At 39.8% G+C, this 21,984-nt stretch overlaps 1 protein-coding gene across 1 annotated transcript in view; it reads right to left on the reverse strand.

Moving 5' to 3' along the window:
• The window catches only part of Myo3a (myosin IIIA), a 227,060-nt gene that overhangs the window by 126,155 nt on the left and 78,921 nt on the right, over positions 1-21,984 (reverse strand). Inside the window, exons 10-13 of the mRNA XM_060387450.1 lie at positions 11,725-11,818; positions 8,618-8,734; positions 7,393-7,497; positions 7,217-7,300 (exon numbers count right to left, since the gene is read on the reverse strand). Coding sequence (XP_060243433.1) covers positions 7,217-7,300; positions 7,393-7,497; positions 8,618-8,734; positions 11,725-11,818 — 400 coding nt within the window. The remainder of the gene's footprint in view (positions 1-7,216; positions 7,301-7,392; positions 7,498-8,617; positions 8,735-11,724; positions 11,819-21,984) is intronic.

Consider the following 21,984-nt stretch of genomic DNA (forward strand, 5'->3'; position numbering starts at 1 on the left):
CATCAATGTTCATAAGGGAGATTGGCCGGAAATTCTCTTTCTTTGTTGAGTCTTTGTGAGGTTTAGGTACCAAGGTGACTGTGGCTTCATAGAATGAATTTGGTAATATTCCTTCTGTTTCTATTTTGTGGAATAGTTTGAAGAGAATTGGTGTTAGCTCTTCTTTGAAGGTCTGGTAGAATTCTGCGCTGAAGCCATCTGGTCCTGGGCTTTTTTTGGATGGGAGACTTTTGATGACCGCTTCTATTTCTTTGGGGGATATAGGTCTATTTAGTTGATTTACCTGGTCCTGGTTCAGCTTTGGTAAGTCAAATCGATCAAGAAAATTGTCCATTTCATTTAGATTTTCAAATTTTGTGGCATATAGACTTTTGAAGTAAGTCCTAATGATTGTTTGGATTTCCTCAGTGTCTGTAGTTATATCCCCCTTTTCATTTCTGATTTTGTTGATTTGGGTGGTGTCTCTCTGCCTTTTAGTTAGCCTGGCTAAGGGTTTGTCGATCTTGTTGATTTTCTCAAAGAACCAGCTCTTGGTTTCATTGATTCTTTGAATTGTTTTATTTGTTTCCAATTGATTGATTTCAGCCCTGAGTTTGATTATTTCCAGCCGTCTACTCCTTCTTGGTGTGTCTGCTTCTTCTTTTTCTAGGGTTTTTAATTGAGCCATTAGGGTGCTTGAATGAGCTGTCTCGAATTTCTTCTTGAAGGCACTTAGTGCTATGAACTTTCCTCTTAGCACTGCTTTCATTGTGTCCCACAAGTTCGGGTATGTTGTGTCTTCATTTTCATTGATTTCTAGAAAGACTTTAATTTCTTTCTTTATTTCTTCCCTGACCCAGCTGTCATTTAGTAACAAGTTGTTCAGTTTCCATGTGTGTGTAGGCTTTTTGTTATTTCTGTTATTGTTGAGGTCCAGCTTTATTCCATGGTGATCAGACAAGATACATGGGATTATTTCAATCTTCTTGTATCTGTTGAGGCTTGCTTTGTGACCCACTATGTGGTCTATTTTTGAGAAGGTTCCATGAGGTGCTGAGAAGAAGGTAAATTCTTTTGTGTTTGGGTGTAAAGTTCTGTAAATGTCTGTTAGGTCCATTTGATTCATGACCTCTGTCAGAGACATTGTTTCTTTGTTTAATTTCTGTTTGGTTGACCTGTCCTTTGTTGAGAGTGGGGTGTTGAAGTCTCCCACTATTAATGTGTGTGGATCTATATGTGCTTTAAATTTTATCAATGTTTCTTTCACAAATGTGGGTGCCCTTGTATTTGGGGCATAGATGTTCAGGATTGTGATGTCTTCCTGGTGGAATTTTCCCTTGATGAGTATGAAGTGTCCTTCCCCATCTCTTTTGATTAATTTTGGTTGAAAGTCTATTTTATCAGATATTAGAATGGCTACTCCTGCTTGCTTCTTGGGTCCGTTTGCTTGGAAAGTCGTCTTCCAACCCTTTACCCTCAGGTAATGTCTATCTTTGTGTCTTAGGTGTGTTTCTTGTATGCAACAGATTGCTGGGTTTTGTTTACGTATCCATTCTGTTAATCTGTGTCTTTTTATTGGAGAGTTGAGTCCATTGATGTTGAGAGAGATTAATGACCAGTGGTTGTTAGATCTCTTGATTTTGATGTTGGCTGTGCTCATCAGGTTGTGTGCTTGGTTGCTTTTTGTTTTACTGAAGTGAGGTTATTTATTTCCTGTGTTTTCTTGAATGTAGCTAGCTTTCTTGGGTTGTATTTTCCCTTCCAGTGTCTTCTGTAATGCTGGATTTGTTTGTAGGTATTGTTGAAATTTGTTTTTGTCATTGAATATCTTGTTTTCTCCATCTATGAGGACTGAGAGTTTTGCTGGGTATAGTAGCCTGGGCTGACATCTGTGTTCTCTTAGGGTCTGCATGATATCTGTCCAGGCCCTTCTGGCTTTCATAGTCTCTGTTGAAAAGTCAGGTGTGATTCTAATGGGTTTGCCATTATATGTTACTTGGCCTTTTTCCCTTGCAGCTTTTAGTATTTTTTCTTTGTTCTGTATACTTACTGTTTTGATTATTATGTGGCGGGAGGATTTTCTTTTCTGGTCAAATTTGCTGGGTGTTCTGTAGGCCTCATGTATTCTAATTGGCCTCTCCTTTAGCTTGGGGAAATTTTCTTCAATGATTTTGTTGAAAATATTTTCTGGGCCTTGGAGAAGGGAGTCTTCTTTTTCCTCTATACCTATTATTCTTAGGTTTTGTCTTTTCATATTGTCTTGCATTTCTTGGACGGTCTGTGTCAGGAATTTTTCAGATTTAACATTTTCTTTGACAGATACATCGATTTCTTCCATTGTATCTTCTACACCTGAGATTCTTTCTTCTATCTCTTGCAGTCTGTTGGTTATGCTTACCTCTGTAGTTCCTGTTTTCTTCCCTAGATTCTTCCTTTCCATTATTTCTTCCATTTGTGTTTTCTTTAATTTTTCCAATTCTATCTTCAGGTCTTGAGTTGTTTTGTTTACTTCCTTCACCTGTCTGATTGTACTTTCCTGTTTTTCTTTTAGTTCCTTCAACTCTGTTTCTTTCATTTCATTCAGTGTTTTAAGCATTTCCTTTCTAAAGGCCATAAACTGTTTGGCTGCAGCTTCCTCTATTTCTTTACGGATGGCAATATTCTGTTTGAGTTTATCTTCCTCTATGTCTTTACGAATCTTATTTGTTTCCTCTGTTATCATCTTCATGAGCATACTTGTTAGGTCATCTTCTTGGATTTCAGTTATGGTGGGGTGTCCAGGGCTACTTGCCCCTGGGTAACTGGGTTCTGGAGATGCCATATTGCTCTGTCTTTTGTTGCTTGAGCTTTTACGCTGGCCTCTACCCATTGTGTTATCTTAGGAGTTTGGGGTTATTTTCTGGTGGTTCCTGGGGATCCTGTGGTGGAGAGAATCCCCTTTGCAGAAAGCTGGATTTTCCTGAAGGATGTCTTCTCAGCTTTTTGGGTATAGTCCCTGGATGGCTGGTGTTTTTTCAGGAGTTGCTCACCTCAGGGATATAGACCTGAGTGGTAACTGTGGTCTTTGTTAGTCAAGAGGGTTCTCCTCTCACCCAGGGAAGTCCTGGGGGCAGCTGCCCTGTTTCTGGGTTTCTTGTTGCAAATTTAATGATCAGCTGCTGTGACCCAGTTGGACATCAGGCGCGCCTCAACTGTTTGTGCTTGTGTCTGGAGCACAGCTGAGTGCTGGCGCCTCGGCCCCACTAGACTGCTAGACTTTTTCTAGGGAAGGATTGGGTGATTTAGATCAGTACAGTTTCCTTCCTTCCCCGTGGATTCTCTGGAGACACCGACTCCTAGTGTCTTTTTTTGCCCTGGTGCACACTGCTCAGTGTCCGCCAGCTGGCTGGCCACAGAAATTTGCCTGTGCCTGGAGCACAGCTGTGTGATGGCGGCTCAGTCTCTGCCAGCTGTCTGGTGCGCAGAAACTGCCTGTGTCTGCCTTTGTGGCTTTTGGGAGTCTGAGTGGCTCCCTAAGCTGGGTAATTTTCCGGGGACCTTTTCAGGTTGGGGGTGAGCTGAGTGCTCTGAGATCAGACCCGCCGTTTCTATCTCTGGCAGCGAATCAGGCGCGCAGGCAGGCAGGGCTCTGTGCCGGAACCTGGGTCCCCGGCTCTGGCTCCGGGCTGGCTCCTGGGGTGCCCGTGGAACCCGCCCGAGTCTTTTCCAGGGGATGTCTGGGTGACCTAAGGCCGGTCCCAATCGTTTCCTGTACCCTGGGGTTATCTCTCGACTGAAAATTCCAGTCTCTGATAGTGTGGTGCCCAAGGTTCAGTCTGGGACCGGGACCAGAGACACTGGCTTGTGGCTCTGGGCTGGGGCTGGGGCTGGCGGCCGGCAGCCAAGCATCTGGCGGAACCGGGATCTCTTCCGCGGTTTAGCCGGGTGAGTTAAAAGCTGATTGAATCCCCCACCGTGGGGTATCCTCTCACCTGGGAAACACAATGACTGTGTTTTATGGCCGAGAGTTCTGATTGCTGTTCACTGTGCTGATCCTGCTGTGCTGCTGCTCAGAATGAGAGTCCTCCCGGCGCCGCCATCTTGCCCCTCCTCGTTGTCTGCGTTATTTAACTTCTTAATATTGAGTTTAAGACATTTTCATATTTCTAAAATTTTATTAGTTATGTAATTTGTTGACATTTTCTCTTAGCCAAAGCTTATGTTTGGTATTTGTTTTAATTTTTAACAATACCATCAGAGAATAGAAACTATATTTTGCTAGAGTCAAAGTCTTCCTTTTATAAATTTTGTGTTGCCTCTAAGACATTTTTCATCAATGATATATCACAATAAACTTCCCTCTGTTTTATAGTTTGTGGGTTTCCATTTATATTTAGTATCCATTTTAAGTTAACTTTCTATAACATGTGAGGTACAGACTAAGGTTCCCTTGTTTGCATGGGCATACAAAATTCTTATTTTTTTGAAAGTTAATTATATTAAGTGACTAACCATCTTTGACCAAGTATATGTAGACTCCAATCTGTCCCATGAGTCTGTCACCATTCCTTGAAGGCATATGTCATTGCTGAAATCTTGTAGTAAGTCATAAAGAACACAGTACTGCAACCTTGTTCTTTTAAAAAATTGTTTGTCTAGTACAGTTCCTTTGCCTTCTCAGACCATTTTTTTGACTTGACATGCTAATATTCATTCAAAACTACTTCTGAAGAAGCAGAAGGAGGGTAAGGGGGAATGGCAGGATACAAGTGATCTGATAGGGAAAATATAAAAAGGGGGCATTTTAGAGAAGGGAAGGAGGTAAACACAGAAGAAGGAGGGCTGTGAGTAAAATAACAAATATGGATGTCTGAAAAAGCCAGAAGAAATCAAACTATTAACTATTAACTTTTTAAAATCTATAATACACATAATTATACAAATATAACTTTAATGAGCTTTTCTAGAATGATGGTGTTCCTTCCAAGATCCAAAGACCACCTAACAAAAACTCCAATACCAAATATGAGAAGCTTTTTTATGAGCTTTTGGCCAGGGATATCCAAAAGACTCACAAGGCATCCAGCCTACGGCATGGCCCTTGGTTTCCCTTCAAGGTAGAAGGTCTCTATTGCTGAAGACATCATGCACTTTAGAAACAAGGCTCTCTGACACCTCTGAACTGAAACTGACTTAAACACCCTCAGGACTAGGCACCATGCAAGCTTCCAAAATAAGGAAGCAACAAGAGCCCTACCTAGCCATGATGTCCACCAACCACATTAACGATCAGCATCCCATGATAACTCTAAGGGTTATGGCACACTTACTTGACAGTAATCAGTAGCTCTCTAACTGGACTTACAATTCACTCAAAAGAAGAGAAGCCATGCCTGTTACTGGAAACCTACATGACTACTCAGTGCTAATGAAGATATTGTTATTAGAAGAGAATCTGCAACCACTAAGTTACTGAACCAGCATAAGCCTTAACTGAGAGGTCCAAAATTTGAAATTTGAATCTTGGGGAAATATAACTGTGGTCCTGGGTACAAGTTTAGACAAAGAAGTGGGCAAGTTGAGATAGACCTGCCCTGATGTAGATGTAGGCTTGTGCTTGAGAGATACCATTGCCTGGCAACCTATCCAGATGGCCCCAGGTCCCCACCCAGATAGCCCCTAGCTTGTGACCAATGTCACATAGCCCTGCTTCTAAGAAAAACCACAAGAGGTGCTAATCATCCCTTCTCCCTAACAGGACATTCCAGGCAGATCAGATATCCTCCAGATGGCCAGACCAGGACCATCATGGTCTTGATGCCCAAAGGAGACCAATTATTTTAAAAGTCAACCTTTCTTACCCAAACATGTGACGCCAAGGCTTTGAAACTCCCCACTTGCAGTTTTGCCCTATAAAAGCCCTGTTCCCCCAGACCTCGGGGCAGCATTCCTCTCCTGTTTCAGCAGGGAGCTTGTGACCCAGGCTTGAGCTTATATCAAATAAACCCTCATGTGTTTTGCAATGGACTTAACTTCTGGTGGTCTTTTGGGGTCTCACGATCTGAGCACTACACTAACAACAATATAAAAACTTTTGTCTTTATACCTACAGACAAGTGCAGTACTCACCCTTCATCAAGGAAACTTTTCTGTGCACCAGACACAGACCATTATAGAAAACCACAACCAGTCAAAACACAGTGCTTCATAACATTCCCTGCACTCTGCCCAAAGTTTGGCTATGAGTCTCAGTATCTGCTTTGATATCCTGTTGGGTAGAGTCTTTCAGAGGCCCTTTGTGGTAGACTCTTGTCCTGTTCCCTGTTTTCTCCATCCTCCGATGACTACCCCATTTGCCTTTCTGAATGAAGATTGAGCATCTTCTCCAGGGTCCTCCTTCTTGCTTAGCTTCTTTAGGTGTACAGATTTTAGTATCATTATCCTATATTATATGTTTAATATTCCCTTATAAGTGAGTATATACCATGTGGGGGAAATGGAAAGACCTGGAAGGGGCAGAAGCGTCACAAGGAGAGCAACAGAACCAAAAATCTGGGCACAGGGTTCTTTTCCGAAACTGATATTCTAAGGACCATGCATGGAGATAACCTAGAACCCCTGAACAGATGTAGTCCATGGCAGATCAGTCTCCAAGTGGATTCTCTAGTAATGGGGGCAGGGGGAAGTCTCTGACATCAACTCAGTGGCTAGCTCTTTGATCACCTCTCCCTGATGGAGGAGCAGCCTTACCAGGCCACAGAGGAAGACAATGCAGCCAGTCCTGATGAGACCTGATAGGCTAGGATCAGATGAACGGGGAGGAGGAAGGACCTCCCCTATCAGTGGACTGAGGAAGGGGCATGGGAGGAGAAAAGGGAGAGAGGGTGGGATTGGGACAGCATGAAGGAGGGGGCTACAGCTGGGATACAAAGTGAATAAATTGTAATAAATTAAATAAATAAATTCAATAAATGCAATAAAAAACAAAACAAAGCAAAAGAAAAACCCCACAATACTGTGGAGCCCAGTCCCAGTGGATATATCAGCAAAACACTCCCACACCTAAGGCTCGGGGAACATGCCCTTAACCAATGAGCTCTTTTCTACCCCTGTTTGATATATTTTAAAACTCAAATGGTAACAGTAGTGTTTCATTGTTTCCACATATTATCAAGTATGGGAATTAGCGAATACTAACATAATCAGTAATTTGAAACAGACAAATACTTGTATTAGGACAGGAAAAAAATAATTCTACCTTTCCAAGCACGGTGAGGTGTTGAACCAGAAGATGAGCACTCTGTGTCTTCCCAGCACCACTTTCTCCAGAAATAACGATGCACTGCACAGGAGGAAAGGAAAGCCATGAGGGGCCTGCATCCCCAGGAAACTCAGAGGTTCTCAACAAGTAGGGGATGTGGGAAGTCTACTTACCTGGTCTGAGTTGTACGTGACCATAGACTGGTATCCCAAGTCAGCCATTGCAAAAATGTGAGGTGGGTTGGCAGTTCTCTTTGCTCCAATATATAACTTAGAAAGCTGGAGTTAAAGTAAATAAATCTTATAGAGTTTTCTTGCCTGGTTTCTGTTTTTATAATTTATTATCTTATAGAGTTCTAGTTTTGGAAGCCAAAGATAAATAAAATCTATCTGAGCAAAACATTATCCACATAATGCTCTTTATGTATGTATATGTGTGTGTGTTTTCTTATGTGTATATGAACAAGGCATAAACAACTATATATGTATATGAATTAGCCTATACATAGGATATAACATGAAGTGATACAGTGATATTTAAAAGATTGTGAATGCTACTTCTAAAATAAAGCTTAAAGCTTCAAATGTGATTGCTTGTTTGTATGAAAAAACCTTTACAAATAATAGGATCAGAAATCATTTTGTACTTCCTGGATATGACAATGCCTGACATAACACTTTTTTCTATCCCTTAATTTTATCTACATCATCTCATTTGATTGTATAAAATTGATAGCAGAATTTTACTAACACCAACGTTTTTTGTTTTTTCATAGCCCAGGCCAACACTGGTAAACATTATTCTCCTGTACATTTTAGACTGGCATTTAAATGAGCTTCTAGGCACAATATTATATAATGTTTTAGAGTGAAAAGATAGCTAAAAAACAATAGGTCTAATTAAAAATGAAAAATAGTCTTCTTTAATTCTATATTTAAAGCTTTAGTGTCTGAGTAATTGATAATTAAATACTTTTACTCATAAAGCGTACATTGTATGATAGTAATGAACCAATTAACATGTTAAAAGGAATTTAAAATATCACAATGACAAATTTTATAACTATTATGTATTCTATATATAAACGGTATAGCTATGCTTGACTCTCCAACACTCAGTTTAGAGATAGCCATTAAATATCCTCATTTTTAGTAATAGGCTGTTACTAGTAAAACTGTGTGTAATTCACAATCTCACATGTATTTTTGAAAAAAAAAAAGACCAGAACTAGTAACTTCGTTGATTTCATATATTTTTCCAACCTCTATGTCTGTTTCAATGATAAATTTATAACAGTTTTCTTCAAGTGCTAGATAATGATTTTGTTGGCATCCATTTAAGTGAAGAATCGGACTACTAGAGTTAGCGGTGCACCGCGACTGGAAGCCTTACACATACCTTTGTGGAATAAAGAGCCAGACTCTGAAAGGGGTTAAGTGCAATGAGTATATCTCCCACATAGATATAGATCTGATCTCTGGAATAACATTTCTCAAGGTGTTCCGACACCGTGTTCTGCAGCAAAATAAAAACAATTTCTCCCTCTTAAAAAATCATTCATAAGTCAAGTATGGTGGCACAGGCCTGCAATCCTAGCATATAGGATGCTGAGACAAGAGGACCCTAAGTTTTGTAAAGGTAAATAAGAAGAGTCATGGAGAAGGAGAGAAGAAGAAACAAAATAATTTGTGTCCAACTATACTTTAAAAGCTGAACAGAAATTAGTACAAATATCTGGAATCTTGATTGAGGATTAGAAAGAATTACTAATAGCAAACAGGATGCCATTATGCTTGTAAGCCACTTGACAGGTAGTTTCCTTGGTTCTGAAGGCCAAAGGGGAATATAACTTGTTGTGTTTTTGAGACAGGGTTTCTCTGTGTAGCCTTGGCTGTTCTGGACTCGCTTTGTAGACCAGGCTGGCCTCCAGCTCACAGAGATCTGCCTGCCTCTGCATCACCACATGCTGGGATTACCAGCATGCATCATTGCGCCCATCTAGAATATAATTTTTAACCTCTCTATATTTGAGACATGGTCTCTCTGTGCAACCCTGGCTAGCTTGAAATTTACTATGTAGAAAGGCAGCCTAGGACTCAAAGAGGCCCCACAGCTTCTGCCTGTCATCCTGGATTTAAAGGTGTGCACCACCATGTCCACTGGAAATACCAATCTTTAGTGTGCTTTACAAAAGGTCTATGTGTTTCCCATTATATGTTGTATATTATATCTACATGTTATGTTAAATTCCATGTTATATAGCCTTCAAGGAAATGAATAAGTATAGTAGTATTCTAGAAAGTAATGAGTGAGTATACAGGATTTTATTTCAATTCAAGATGATTTAATTGTGCTGTGTCTTCTGCCTAGACATATGGGTATGTAGAGCAAAAAATTCAGAAAGTAACCTTTGCAGTTGATCATGTGACTATATGAGCTGATTTTAACAGTGTTGCAATACAGTTTACAAGCCTGGGTCTTCACAATACTGGCAAGGAAAGAATTCACAGAGGCAAGAGCAATCTCTGTCTTACAGATGTTCTCTGATTTCAAGACCTGTAGTGATCCTGAGTGCTTATTTTGAGGAGGTTGTTTACCATGAATTTACTGAATGACTGGGTTAGTCACCTTTCCACAAATACTTGAGAAAAATCAACTTACAAAGAGAAGTGGATTGCTTTGTAGGCTTGGGATGGCCTTTGCTCCCTGGCTTTTGGTCCTGAATGAGACTGTACGTCACAGTGGGAATATGTGTTACATATCACACAGAGAAGAGCTCTGGGTCCAGGGCTCTACATTCCTATTCAAGGGCATGCCACATATTGGCCTAAGACTTCCTACCAGGCTCTATCTCTTACAGCTTCCACTACAGCCCAATAGTGGCACAGGATCGTGATCAAGCATTTTTACTGGTCCTGAAGGGTCATTCCATATGCAAATACAGCAATTTGCTTCTGTTCAGAATGTGTCTGGGTTTGTTGAATTTCTGAGTAAAATGCCAGGCGCTAATAAAAAAGATTGAAAACTAAAGTGCAGTTGACCAGACAGGACACAGGTCTCAGCCTTCATGCCACAGAGCCATTTCTTTCTTTAATGACCAGATTTATCTGGGACCCAGAGGGAGAAGACAGGCAGAACCTGTGGTTCACCAGCTTGGACCTGTATGTTAACAAAGGATGTTTGAAATGTTTCTGAGGCAACAGCAATGGGGACTTTCAAGCATAATAAGCATAATGAAATGTCCTTGGAGCTTTGTGATTTGTGAGGAGTATTATGGGTAACATAATACTGGTTTTGGCATCTCAGAGGCTTTTGTGTCTTGCCACTGAGAGCTGGCAAAGAGAGAGAGAGGTCACATGGTAGGTATAAGAAGGAGACTGTCTTATGGGTAACTCATACTTTTGAAACTCTCAGAAAGAAGTGAGAAAAAACATTTGTGACCTAACACAGGTTTGGGAGACCTCATATTTAAGTATTAAAAAAAATGACAGCAGGCCAGAAAGATATAAAAATGTGTCATTGTAAAGATAGGAGAGGTAAGGAGAGACAAAGTATGAACTGAACTGACCAAGGTAATTCTATTTTGCTTTAGTTGACTCCAGTTTGTGCCTTCACCCAACCTCCTCCCCCACTCAGCCCAGCGAACCACATCCTGCCAAGCCAGCACCTGCAGGCTCAGAGACTCTATTGTTTTCATCAAGGGAAGCTTTTGAAACCTTTGTCAACAGCAGCTTTTGAAACCCCACTGGCCACCGCTGTTGTGACATAATTTTGGTCTGGGGCTTTATAAACCCTACATGTGTTTTCCTGGGGTCCAGAGTCTTTTTGACATGAGCTACAAGCAATTAAAGGACTCTTAATCTGACCCTCTTTGAATGCCATTCTTCTGTATTTTCAGTGGGTAGGACATGAGCCAGACATGGTGGCTTGTGCCTATACTCTCAGCACATAGGGGGAGTGGGGACAGGAGGATTGATGCAAATTTGAGGGCAGCCTGAACTACATAATGAGTTCCAAGTCATCCAGGGCTACACGGGCCTCAAAAAAGTCCGAAAAAGACATACAGAGAAAGAGATACATATAAACAGAAACATATACATGCATCCACACACATCCACAGAGAGAGAGAGAGAGAGAGAGAGAGAGAGAGAGAGAGATTATGTATAACATTGCAGAAGGTATTTAAAGAACCCTTTGTATACATCAGTTCTTTAAATTAAAAAAAAAGATAGAAAAAAAAGAGAATGGAGAGATGGCTCAGAAGTTTAGAGCACTTGCTGCTCTTTCAGCAGACCCAGGTTTCATTCCCAGCACCCATATGGCAGCTCAGAACCATCTGTAGCTCCAGTTCTCGGGGATCTGATGTCCTCTTCTCCTTGGGTACTGCATGCACACATGCACAGACATACAGTGGGCAAAACACTCACATATATAAAATAAATAAATAATTCTAAATTTTGTAAAAAGAATTAGAATGTTTAAATTTAATTAAAGCAAATTCTTACCTCATCCAAAACATCTAGAGTTGCTAGGTCATCTACATCCCTCAGACTGGAAATAGGATTTAAGTTACCTTTCTTGGTATGAATTCGTTCATGCCTGTGAAGAAAATCCATCTCTGAATTATGACTTTTGCCCATTTGGAGGAAGTTTTAGGTACAGCTCTTCTGTGCTGTTTTTAGAGTGAGTGAAAGCTTGTTAGATCACATATTTGATCTTTAGTTTTCTCTTTTGCATTAGGAATGTACAACATATTGAACTTACAGCCTCATAAATGGTTGAAGGGTCACCATTTCTATCACAAACCCTCTTGAATTGTTTTAAATGGGAAAGAAAGATTGTTAGCAAATTTGTTAAAAATTGACAGAGACTGAACTACCAACCAAGGAGCAAGCATGGCCTGGACCTAGACCCCCTGCATATATGTACAGGTGTGCAGCTTGATCAAGATGTGAGTCCCCTAACAATGGGACTAGGGGCTGTCTCTGACTCTGCTGCCTGCCTCAGAATTCTCTTCCCCTAGTGGGAGAGAATGCACCTAGTCCTACTAAGACTTGAGGTGCCAGGGTAGGTTGGTACCTCTCGGGGGCCTCCTCTTCTCTGAGAAGGAGAGGTGGGAAAAGGGAGAGGGTTATGTGAGGGTGGGACTGGGAGGAGAGGAGGGAGGGACTGGTATCAGGTTGTGAAGTGATTAAATAAATAAAAATAACTTTCACTTCATTTCTGATTTTTTATGTTTTTCTTTTTTCTTTCTTTCTTCTTTCTTCTTTCTTTCTTTCTCTCTCTCTCTTTTTTCTTTCTTTCTTTCTTTCTTTCTTTCTCTCTCTCTCTCTCTCTCTCTCTTTCTTTCTTTCTTTCTTTCTTTCTTTCTTTCTTTCTTTCTTTCTTTCTTTCTTAAGTAGTGTTAGGCCATTGGCAGTAGGGATATGATCATTGCCAAATTTTTACAGGAATAAATATTACAAAAATTTTAAATAGTAAATGAGTACATAAAATCTGATTTCAGCTTTAGCCTCAAATCTCCTACCCCTAACCAAGAAGCTATCTAAAATTGTCATCTGCTAGAAAAAGAAAAATTAATTTTCTCCAATGGAGTCTCATTAGATATATTAACCACACTTAAGGGTATGTCTTTTGCCTGGCAGTAGATGGCTAACGCAAAACAAACTCAATGGCATTTTTGTAGATCCAGAAGGTTTTATGCAAGCTGCTAAGGAAGGCAGTCATTTAGCATTCCTACCACCTGTGAAACCCACAGTCCACTGCAATGGCCAGCACATCAAGACATCCCTGAGGGCACAATGGTGACACTTACATTAGCCCACCAACAGCTATTTAATTGGATGTAAGGACTACACAGCAGGAGAGAAATTACGTAGGATACCTTCTGACTCTTCCAGCAGGATTTATGCATAGTTTTTATCCACACTGGCTCTGTCAAGCAGGCATCCCCCTTTATATTCCCCGATATCTAAAGAAATTAGTTTGTTTTGATATACGCTTTTTACAAAAATTGAAATTATTGTAAAAATCTGTTGTTGTGAGTCTATTTAGCGTGGAAACTTTAGCTGGAGAATGACAATGAGCAGCTGGTGAAAGCAGAGAGGTTGATGGATATTTAGCTGGCTGAGGCCCCGCCTGCCTCTCTGTGAAGACATCCCCAATGATGCTTTTGGTTCTGGCAGTCAAAAACTTAAACAAAATGTGGTCGCTATGATGCTTAACAGTTCCAGATGGTGCCTCATTCTCTATAGAAAAACTTAAAATTTTCCTGGTATGGAACTCATGGCCTTCACAATACTGTAGCACTTTCAGTATCACTGCCCATCTCTGCTCAGGCAAGCTCAAACAGGCCAAGTATCTTAAAGAGTCTATACTACATCCTTTCTGTTTTCCATGCCTAGAGTTGTTTTCCTTTCACGTGTGGACAACTCCACTTATCCTTCACAGGTAAGCCTAGATACACCCACGGAGTCATTGGCAAACCCGACAGAATACACTAGCAAGTACTCACAGAAAGGTAAGTGGGTGTAGACTCATAATGTCTACCAGAGTGAAAACCTAGTTTTGTGCACATTTCCATCTAGAGATACAAAAATGTAAAAGATAACTGCTGGCTTGGATTTTCATCATTGCCTTTAACATGATAATATTCCTGCTGAAATAAATGCAATGTTCTTGTTTTGGTAGAAAAATATCCTCTAAATGAGAAGGCATAATATTGAGCATTTTATTTATTTATTTATTTATTTGTTTTTTTTTGTTATTAATTTTTTTACTATATATTTACTTTGTATCCCTTTTGTAGTCCCTCCTTCAGCTCTTCCCAGTCCTACCCTTCCTTCTTCTTCCTCCCCTGTCCCTCTCCCCTAGTCCACTGATAGGGGAGGTCCTCCTCCCACTGTCTGACCCTAACCTATCAGGTCTCATCAGGAATTTCTTTCTCTGTGGGCTGGCTAGGTTGCCCCATCAAGGAGAAATGATCAAGGAGCAGGCAACCAAGTTCATGTCAGAGATTGTCTCTTTCCCCCTTCACATATTATATACTCACTTTTGAATGGATATTAACCATATAATATAGGATAAACATACAAAAATCTACAGACCTAAAGAACCTAAACAAGGAGGACTCTAGGGAAGATACTTAATTCTCATTCAGATGGGAAAACAGGATAGACACCCCAAGAGGTAGAAGAGAGGGAACAGGACAAATGTCCTCACCCAGAAGGGGATTGAAGCAGATGCAGAGACTCACAGCCAAACTTTGGACAGAACACAGGGAGATTTATGGAAGAAGGAGAAGATAGAAGACCCGGAGGGGACAGGAGCCCCATAAGGAGACCAACAAAGCCAAAAAAGCTGGGCCCAAGGGGGGACTGCAGAGACTCATGCATCAACCAAAGACTTTGCACAGAAAGGACCTAGACCCCCTGCTCAGATATAGCCAAAAGTCAGCGCAGTCTCCATGTGGGTCCTCTAGTTGGGGGAGAATGTTGAGTATTTTAAAAGGTGAATATCTAATTTTTTACAAGATCATTCAAAGGGCTCAGTTTTCCTGCAATACTGAGTATCTTCTCAACTACAGCTATTTACTTCTGGTTAGCTTCATGTAATTTTAATACATATACATTGATCTGTCAGATTTGGCTACATGCCAAGTGCCATGCAGCAGAACTGTGAGAAAAAAATATAACTTTTTTTCAAAATGTACATGAGAAAGAGTGAGCTACAGATTTTGCAGTGTCACTTTCTTTTGCACCTCTTCCAAGTTCGTAATTCAACCCAATTCATATTTATTGATACCTTGTTATACGGAAGGTATGGAACTAAGTGTTGTTTTACTCAGTGAAGTTCAATTGTATGAACTGAAAATACAGATATTAAAAAAAAATGACACAAGGCATATAGCAAGTGTCAAAATAGAAACAATATATAAAGTGTTATGGAAATGCCAAAGAGAGGATGACTGATTCCACTCTGGTAAACGGAGCAGGGTACTAAAATGGCATGTCTTGGCTTACGTCAGAATAGGATTCCAGCAACCGTGGAAGAGTGTTCATATATGTGGTGGTGAATAGTTCTAAACAAACAGCATGTATTGAGCACGTTCACCGTGTAATAGTGGTGATCTCTTACAGACAGAGGGGGAGGCTAGAGTGTGTAAGAGTGAATGCCAAGAAAACTAGGTCAGGGAGAGCATGCCTGTGATAAAGACAGATATCTCAGTAGTATTTACGTCTCAAATATCCAAATGTAAAGCATGGTCACTCCTCAAATATTCTGAAACTCCTCTAGAGTTCCCTACCTCACTGGCCATCCATCTAACTGCAAGCACCAGAAATCTGTCGCTCACCCCATATTAATCCCATCACCAAATTACAGCACTTTAACATTTCTCAAGTCGCCATATTCTGGGTACCCTCTGATGATGGTTCTGTTGGCTTAGGTGAGTTGACAGTGAAGACAGAAGAAACAGATGTCATGAAAACTACAGAGAAAAGCATTTCAAGGAGAAGAAATGAATGAGTTAAGGGATTCAGAAAAATGGGATACAGTGACATGCAGCAGCATAGCTGGGCAAGAAAATTAGGTCACCTTTCTTTCAAGAGACTAATGACAATATAAATAAAGTGTCAGGTACATTTAGATTTCCCTCAGAGAAGCTGACAGTAAAGTGTAGAGAGACACACATCTTGAAAAGAAACAACTTGGGAAATACAAGACTTCATAAACCCAAAACAATATGGATAGGTCTAGCAGAGAGGAAAATCGGGATTACTGCTGCTGGAAGAAGAACCAAGAGAAAAACTGGGTGCTCAGTCACAGACAGGAGAAGTGGGACTTCACCCAGAAAGTGAGAGGAATGGCACAGGCGAGGGTATGTTTGCATGTTGTGATGGACCCGTTTCTAATAGTCAGGGAATCATTAGACCTTGAAAGTATGAAGATAGATGCTATGTCGGACAAATGGAACGTAATCTAGAAGACGCCTGTAGCAGGGCAGGGTAACACACGAATAGACTCACAGTGCAGTGGAGACAAGCTGTGAACATTTCTGTGGGCTCTGACACCCAGAACCATTAGCCTGGGACAGGAGGGAAGCCAGAGGGACTGCTTTGTCAACCTACTCCAAGCAGATGGGGTTTAGGAGAGCATTTGTTTTTATTTTTATTTTTAAGAAACACTGTGTTTTTAAAGCAATCCATAGCAAAATTGGAAGGATGGTACTGAGGTTCCCTAGCCACCCTCTGCCCAGATGAAGGCCAGGCTCCTCCACTGTCAACACAGCCTCACAATCAGTGAACTCACACTAGCAAATCATCACCAAAGCCCATACTTCACAGAAGTTAGCAACAAGTTCTAGCACATTCTGTAGACTTTGCCAAAGATGTAACAGCTTGTAACCATAATTATGATGTCTTACAGAGTTAATAGCCCTAAAAGGCTTTCTGTATTCTACCTATTCCTTCCCACTGTGCTGGGCACTGACTGTTACTGGTGTTTTTATTGTCATAAAAGTGGATAATATAAAATATAACCTTTTCAGTTTGGCTTCATTCTGTTAGTGAATTTAAGTATTCTTTGTGCCTTTCGTGACTTAATAGCTTATTGCCTTGGAAGCAAAGAATAAAGCCTTATTTTCTAGCTGTCTATTTATACACTATTTATCTGCTAATATATTGTAGATTTTGTGTCTATGTTCATAAGATATATGGATTGGTATATATCTTGTGTCTTTTTCAGTCTTAGGCCACTAATGCAGATGGGGAGGTTAGTTTTAAAGAATTCTCTCTGTTTCTGTCTTATGGAAAAGTATAGAAAATTGATAAGCTTTCTTCCTTAAATGCTTGGGAGAATTATGTCTCAATTACATAGGTCTGGTGCTTTGAATTATGGAATGTTATCAGTTATTATTTCAATTTCCCTAATAGATACAGATATGGTCAGATTCAAATATTACTCTTCTGTGCTTTGGCAGATTTGTTATTCAGAGAATTTGTTCCTTTTACTCAGGCTATCAAATTTCTCACCCCGGCTTGTGTGTATGTGTTCATTATAATTGAAATCCAGATTTCATATATGAGAGAAAACACTTGGCATTTGTCTTTCTTTGTCTATCTTATTATGTTTAACAGAATGATTTCCAGATGCATTGTTTTCCTTCAACTGTCTTGATTTTATTTTCTTTAAGGCTGAGTAAAACTTCACCTTTTCTTTACCCACTCATCTATGGATGGGCATATAGGCTGGTTCCAGTTCTTAGATCTCACGAATGGAATGGCAATAAGCATGGGTAAGCATCCTTGAAGACCTTTGAGCATGCGCTATATAGCACTTTGAGCATGTGCTATAGCTGGACCATACGCATCCTCTACTCTTGTGAGGAACTTCCATGGTGAGTTCCATTGTTGAGTCACCATCCTGTTTTTTTTTTTTTTTTGAATTGTCTATTCCATTCATTTGCCTATTCATTGATCGTATGATTTGGGTTTGGGAATTAAATTTTTGAACTCTTTACGATCTATTCATTAATCTTCTGTCTTGTGGGCAGTTAGCAAAGGTTTTCTCAGATTTGGTAGGTTGTCTCTCCACTCAGATAATGTTTATAGTTTTTGTTTTGTTTTCTATACAAAACCTTTAATTTCATGTAATCTCTTTTGTTAATTCTTGGGAAGATTTCCTGTGTTCTCTTCAGAAAATCCATTAGCACGGGGAGGGGTGTGTGTGTCTTTTTTATGCCTAGGTATTTTACTTTTATATTTTGAATTATCAGGAATAAGAATTTATTTCTCATTTGTATCTTGCCAAGTTCACTATTGATATGGAGAAAAGCTACTAATTTTTTTCTTACTTTTATCTTATTGTTCTAGTCAAGACTTTGAACATCATATTGAATGAGTATAATGAAAGTGGGCACAACTCTCTTGCTCTTGGATTTAGAAGAAATGTGTCTCACTTTCCCATACTTAGTATAGTGTTGGCTGTAGGTTTGCCACACTGAGGTATGTTTCTTATTTTCCTGTGTTTGTCTGGATTTTGGTCATGAAGCAATACTGAGCTTTGTCAGAGTCCATTTTCTGCATCTGTTGAGATGATCACGTGATTTTTCTTTGTTAATGTATTTACGTGTGTATTACATTTGTTGATTTGCATATGTTGAAGCAACCTTAACTTCCTGGATGAAATGAAGTTCTTTAGATTTGTGTGTGTGTGTGTGTGTGTGTGTGTGTGTGTGTGTGTGTGCTCTGAATGTCCAGGGAATCTGTAGCAATGGCTTCTCTTTCATTTCTAATAATAGCAATCTTGTCCTTTTTGTTGTTGTTTCTTAGTTATCCCGAATAGAGGCCTAACAATTTTATTGATCATTTCAAATTGCCAGCTTTGGCATTGTGCATTTCCTGTTTTCAATGTCACTATTTTTGCAGTAATTTTTAATCACACACACACATATCACTTTAGAACTAGTTCACCTTCGCAGTTGCCTCAAGTAGAAGCCTAGATGACTGAATTTTGAGTCTCTGTTCCTATTTTAGGCAGTCAGTGTTATGAGTTCTTGGTCTGATGATTTCAATGTGCCCACCATTTCTAAGTCTGGCTATAATACTTGTTTTATTTCTTTCAATTGTGTTGTTACTGTATGCATATTTTCATTTTTGTTGGGTCTAGAATTTTTTGTTTATAAGCAGATATACTACATGGGGCAAAGTCATCACCTGTACACTGACCTTCATTAGCATGGAGGGAGGGTGTGGGGTGAGCAAAGCATGCAGTAGTTCTTTGTTCTGGTCCAGTTAGATCCTCCCAGTGAACAAGGGCATCTGCCCTGGGACGTGAGCAGATGCTCGTGTTTGTCTCACTTCTCACCTCTCCTCCCAGTTCTTGGGAGGTCAGTATGCCAGGACAGGGCTAGTTATTTTTCTTTCTTCAGGTTGGTTCAGGTTGAAGGACTCAAGTCTTGGTAGCCTGTGTTTCACTTTGGTAAAATACATCCTCTCGTACTAATTTTCTTTCCCTCTGATATTTTCAGTATTTACGCTGAGAAGCCATTTGGTCTCCTAGAAGTGAAACAGAGTGTGGAAGTTTCTTGGGACTGTGGCTTTCATTGTTTTAACTCTTTGACTCATCCAGATGTGGCTTCCAGAAATTCATCATATACTGCCCACCTATCCTGTCCCCCTCCTGGAAAAGCCATCTGCTCATGAGTTTCTACTCAGTAAGAAGAAATTCTCATCTGTCGGCTCATCAATTCAAGCCTACAGGCAGCAGTTTACCTTGCAATCTTCTGTGATAGACTCAAGAATTGGTAATTATTTCATTTGTTCACCTTCTTGCTAGTTGTTAGGTACAGAGATGACCTCTGAGTTCTCTTATATATTAGACTGTGGTGAATCTTTAAAGAAGTTGTATGTGTGAGTATACTGAGGACAACGTCAAGAGAAATAACAGAGACAGTGCAGGAATTTAAGGGGCAGAATCGGGCTGAGTTGTTAGACACCCTCTTCCTTACCAGTATGCCTGAATTCCAGTGAGCATTGAGGATGGCATTTTGAAACACAAGTCAAAAATGCCACCCTGGTCAGTATTTTTAGGTATTACTAAAATAAAGGTTGCTATGTCTGACTCCAAACCTTCCCCATTGTTCCTCCTGCCTTTTGTAATATAATAAATATTATATATTTATTATTGTTGCTTTATTTTTGAGATTATAATATACTTAAATTATTCTCTTCTTCCTTTCCTCTTCCTAAGCCCTCTTAAATACTGTTCCTTGGTCTTTTTTAAGCTTATTGATCTGTCTTCACACCTCCCTGCTCCACTACTCTCTTACCCAGGGGCTCCCTGCTGGCAATGTCTCTGACACCCAGAACATTTTGGTGTCAGTGGCTATGCTGTGACCCTTCTCTGCCTTCTCTGCCTAGACAGCCACACGATCATGTAGCATCATAGGATAAGATGTGTAGCTGACCACTTCCCATCCCCAGAGCTCTCAATCATCCTTTCTGTCATTTTTTTTACTTTAATTTAGTGTGTATAACTATCTGATACACTATGTCTCTTACTCATGTATTGTATACATTGTCTAAGTCTTCCCATAGGCATTTAAGCCCTGCCAGGAGAGAGTTGTGTTATAATATGCTGACTGATAATCCCACATTCTCCTTGAGCACATGCTTATAAATGGCAAGTGCTCAAAATATATTTCTTGGGCAAAAGGTGAATATTTTACTTTTAGTAAATGTTCATTAGTATAGTACTGAAGACAACTCATTTTGTAAAACTATTATTTAAACATTTAAATTTTTAAACATTTTAAACATTTGGAATGCCCAAAGAGAATGTAAATGTATGTTTCAGTATGGTTTTATACTTTTAATATCTTTTTTTCTGGTCTTCATTTCAAAGAAATGGTTGACATTCTTGTTAATTTATTAAATGGTTATTTTCCTCTAGGCTCAGAAGGAAACATAGCCAAACTCCTACTATAAGACTTCTGTTCTCTTGTGAACGAGACTGTATTTCCCATTTACTCTGTAATACTGGAGAGACATAGCTTCAGACTGTAAATAATTTCTTTGTGTTGTCAAAGGTCACCAGGACCCACAGGGGTAGTTATTATAGCTTCGTGTGTATTTCAGTTTTACACAGTGAAAAAGAAAAAAAAAAAGAAATAACCCCTGCTACCTTGAAGTCAAAATTTCATCTTTACAATTTAGTTGAATGATTGTAAAGTAGCAGCTTTGTTTGCCTTACTTTGGTTAAAAATACTTGTGTAAAGAGCAATGTCTATTACCTAAGGTGATCCAAGAGCCACTGGGGTAGAAAAACAATCTTTGTCAAACAGAAATCTCATCAATGCTTCTGTCTTGGTTTCCTTATCCATCTTTACATTTCAGTAACAAAGACAACTGTTAGGACCAATGGGAATTCAAACTCTAAGTGTTGTGCCCTGGAAAGTGAGTATTTATTTCTCTGCTTCTTAACTCTTTTGCCTTAAATGTGCCATTCTGAATTGATGGAGGGAAAGAGGACAACACCAGTCTAGGCCCCAGACCAATCTGACAACTACAGCAATTGGTGCTACAATTGCCCAGTCTCTACTGAGGCTTTGACTGTCCTCTCCATTCATCAGGACCTAAAACTTCCTTAAAGATGTATTTCCATCTGGTATGAAGAGGCAAGTATATGTTCATCACACTTGTAGCTGTGCTGGAAGGGAGGTAAGGTTGAAAAGTTACATAGAAGAGTATGAAAACTCAGCTAATGACCATAGCTCATCCTTCACTGAGTAATTGCAAACAAGTAGAAATAATTTCATCTTTTTTGTTAAGCTACTGTTTACCACCTCTTGGTTTCAATGGAGGAACTCCCTGTACCTTGAGCAAAAGCTAAGTGTTTTGCTGTGAGTTTGTTTCCTCAACTCACTGCTCTGACCATATCTTCTCCCATGCACTGTCCAGTGCTTTCACCATCATCCAGTAATGTAGAACCTCTCACTTGGAAAAGCTCTCTCTGTTGATCCCCTTCTTCCTTCTCATCCCTTCACAGCTGTATCTCTAAGCAAGTTCACATTTCTTTCTCTTCATCTCACTATTTTCCTTCATTTCTCTCCATTCTGCTGAGGTGGTGCTTGCCAAAATCATTAGAGAAATCCATGTTAATTTGTCACTGTTTGGCAAAGGTGACTCTTTTCCTCTGGATACACCCATTTACATGACTTATGAGGGACCACATTCTTCTTGGTTTCTCTCCCGTTTTCTAGCTCT

This window comes from Meriones unguiculatus, chromosome 7 (genome assembly GCF_030254825.1).
Source record: "Meriones unguiculatus strain TT.TT164.6M chromosome 7, Bangor_MerUng_6.1, whole genome shotgun sequence".
In the NCBI taxonomy this organism is placed as follows: Eukaryota; Metazoa; Chordata; class Mammalia; order Rodentia; family Muridae; genus Meriones; species Meriones unguiculatus.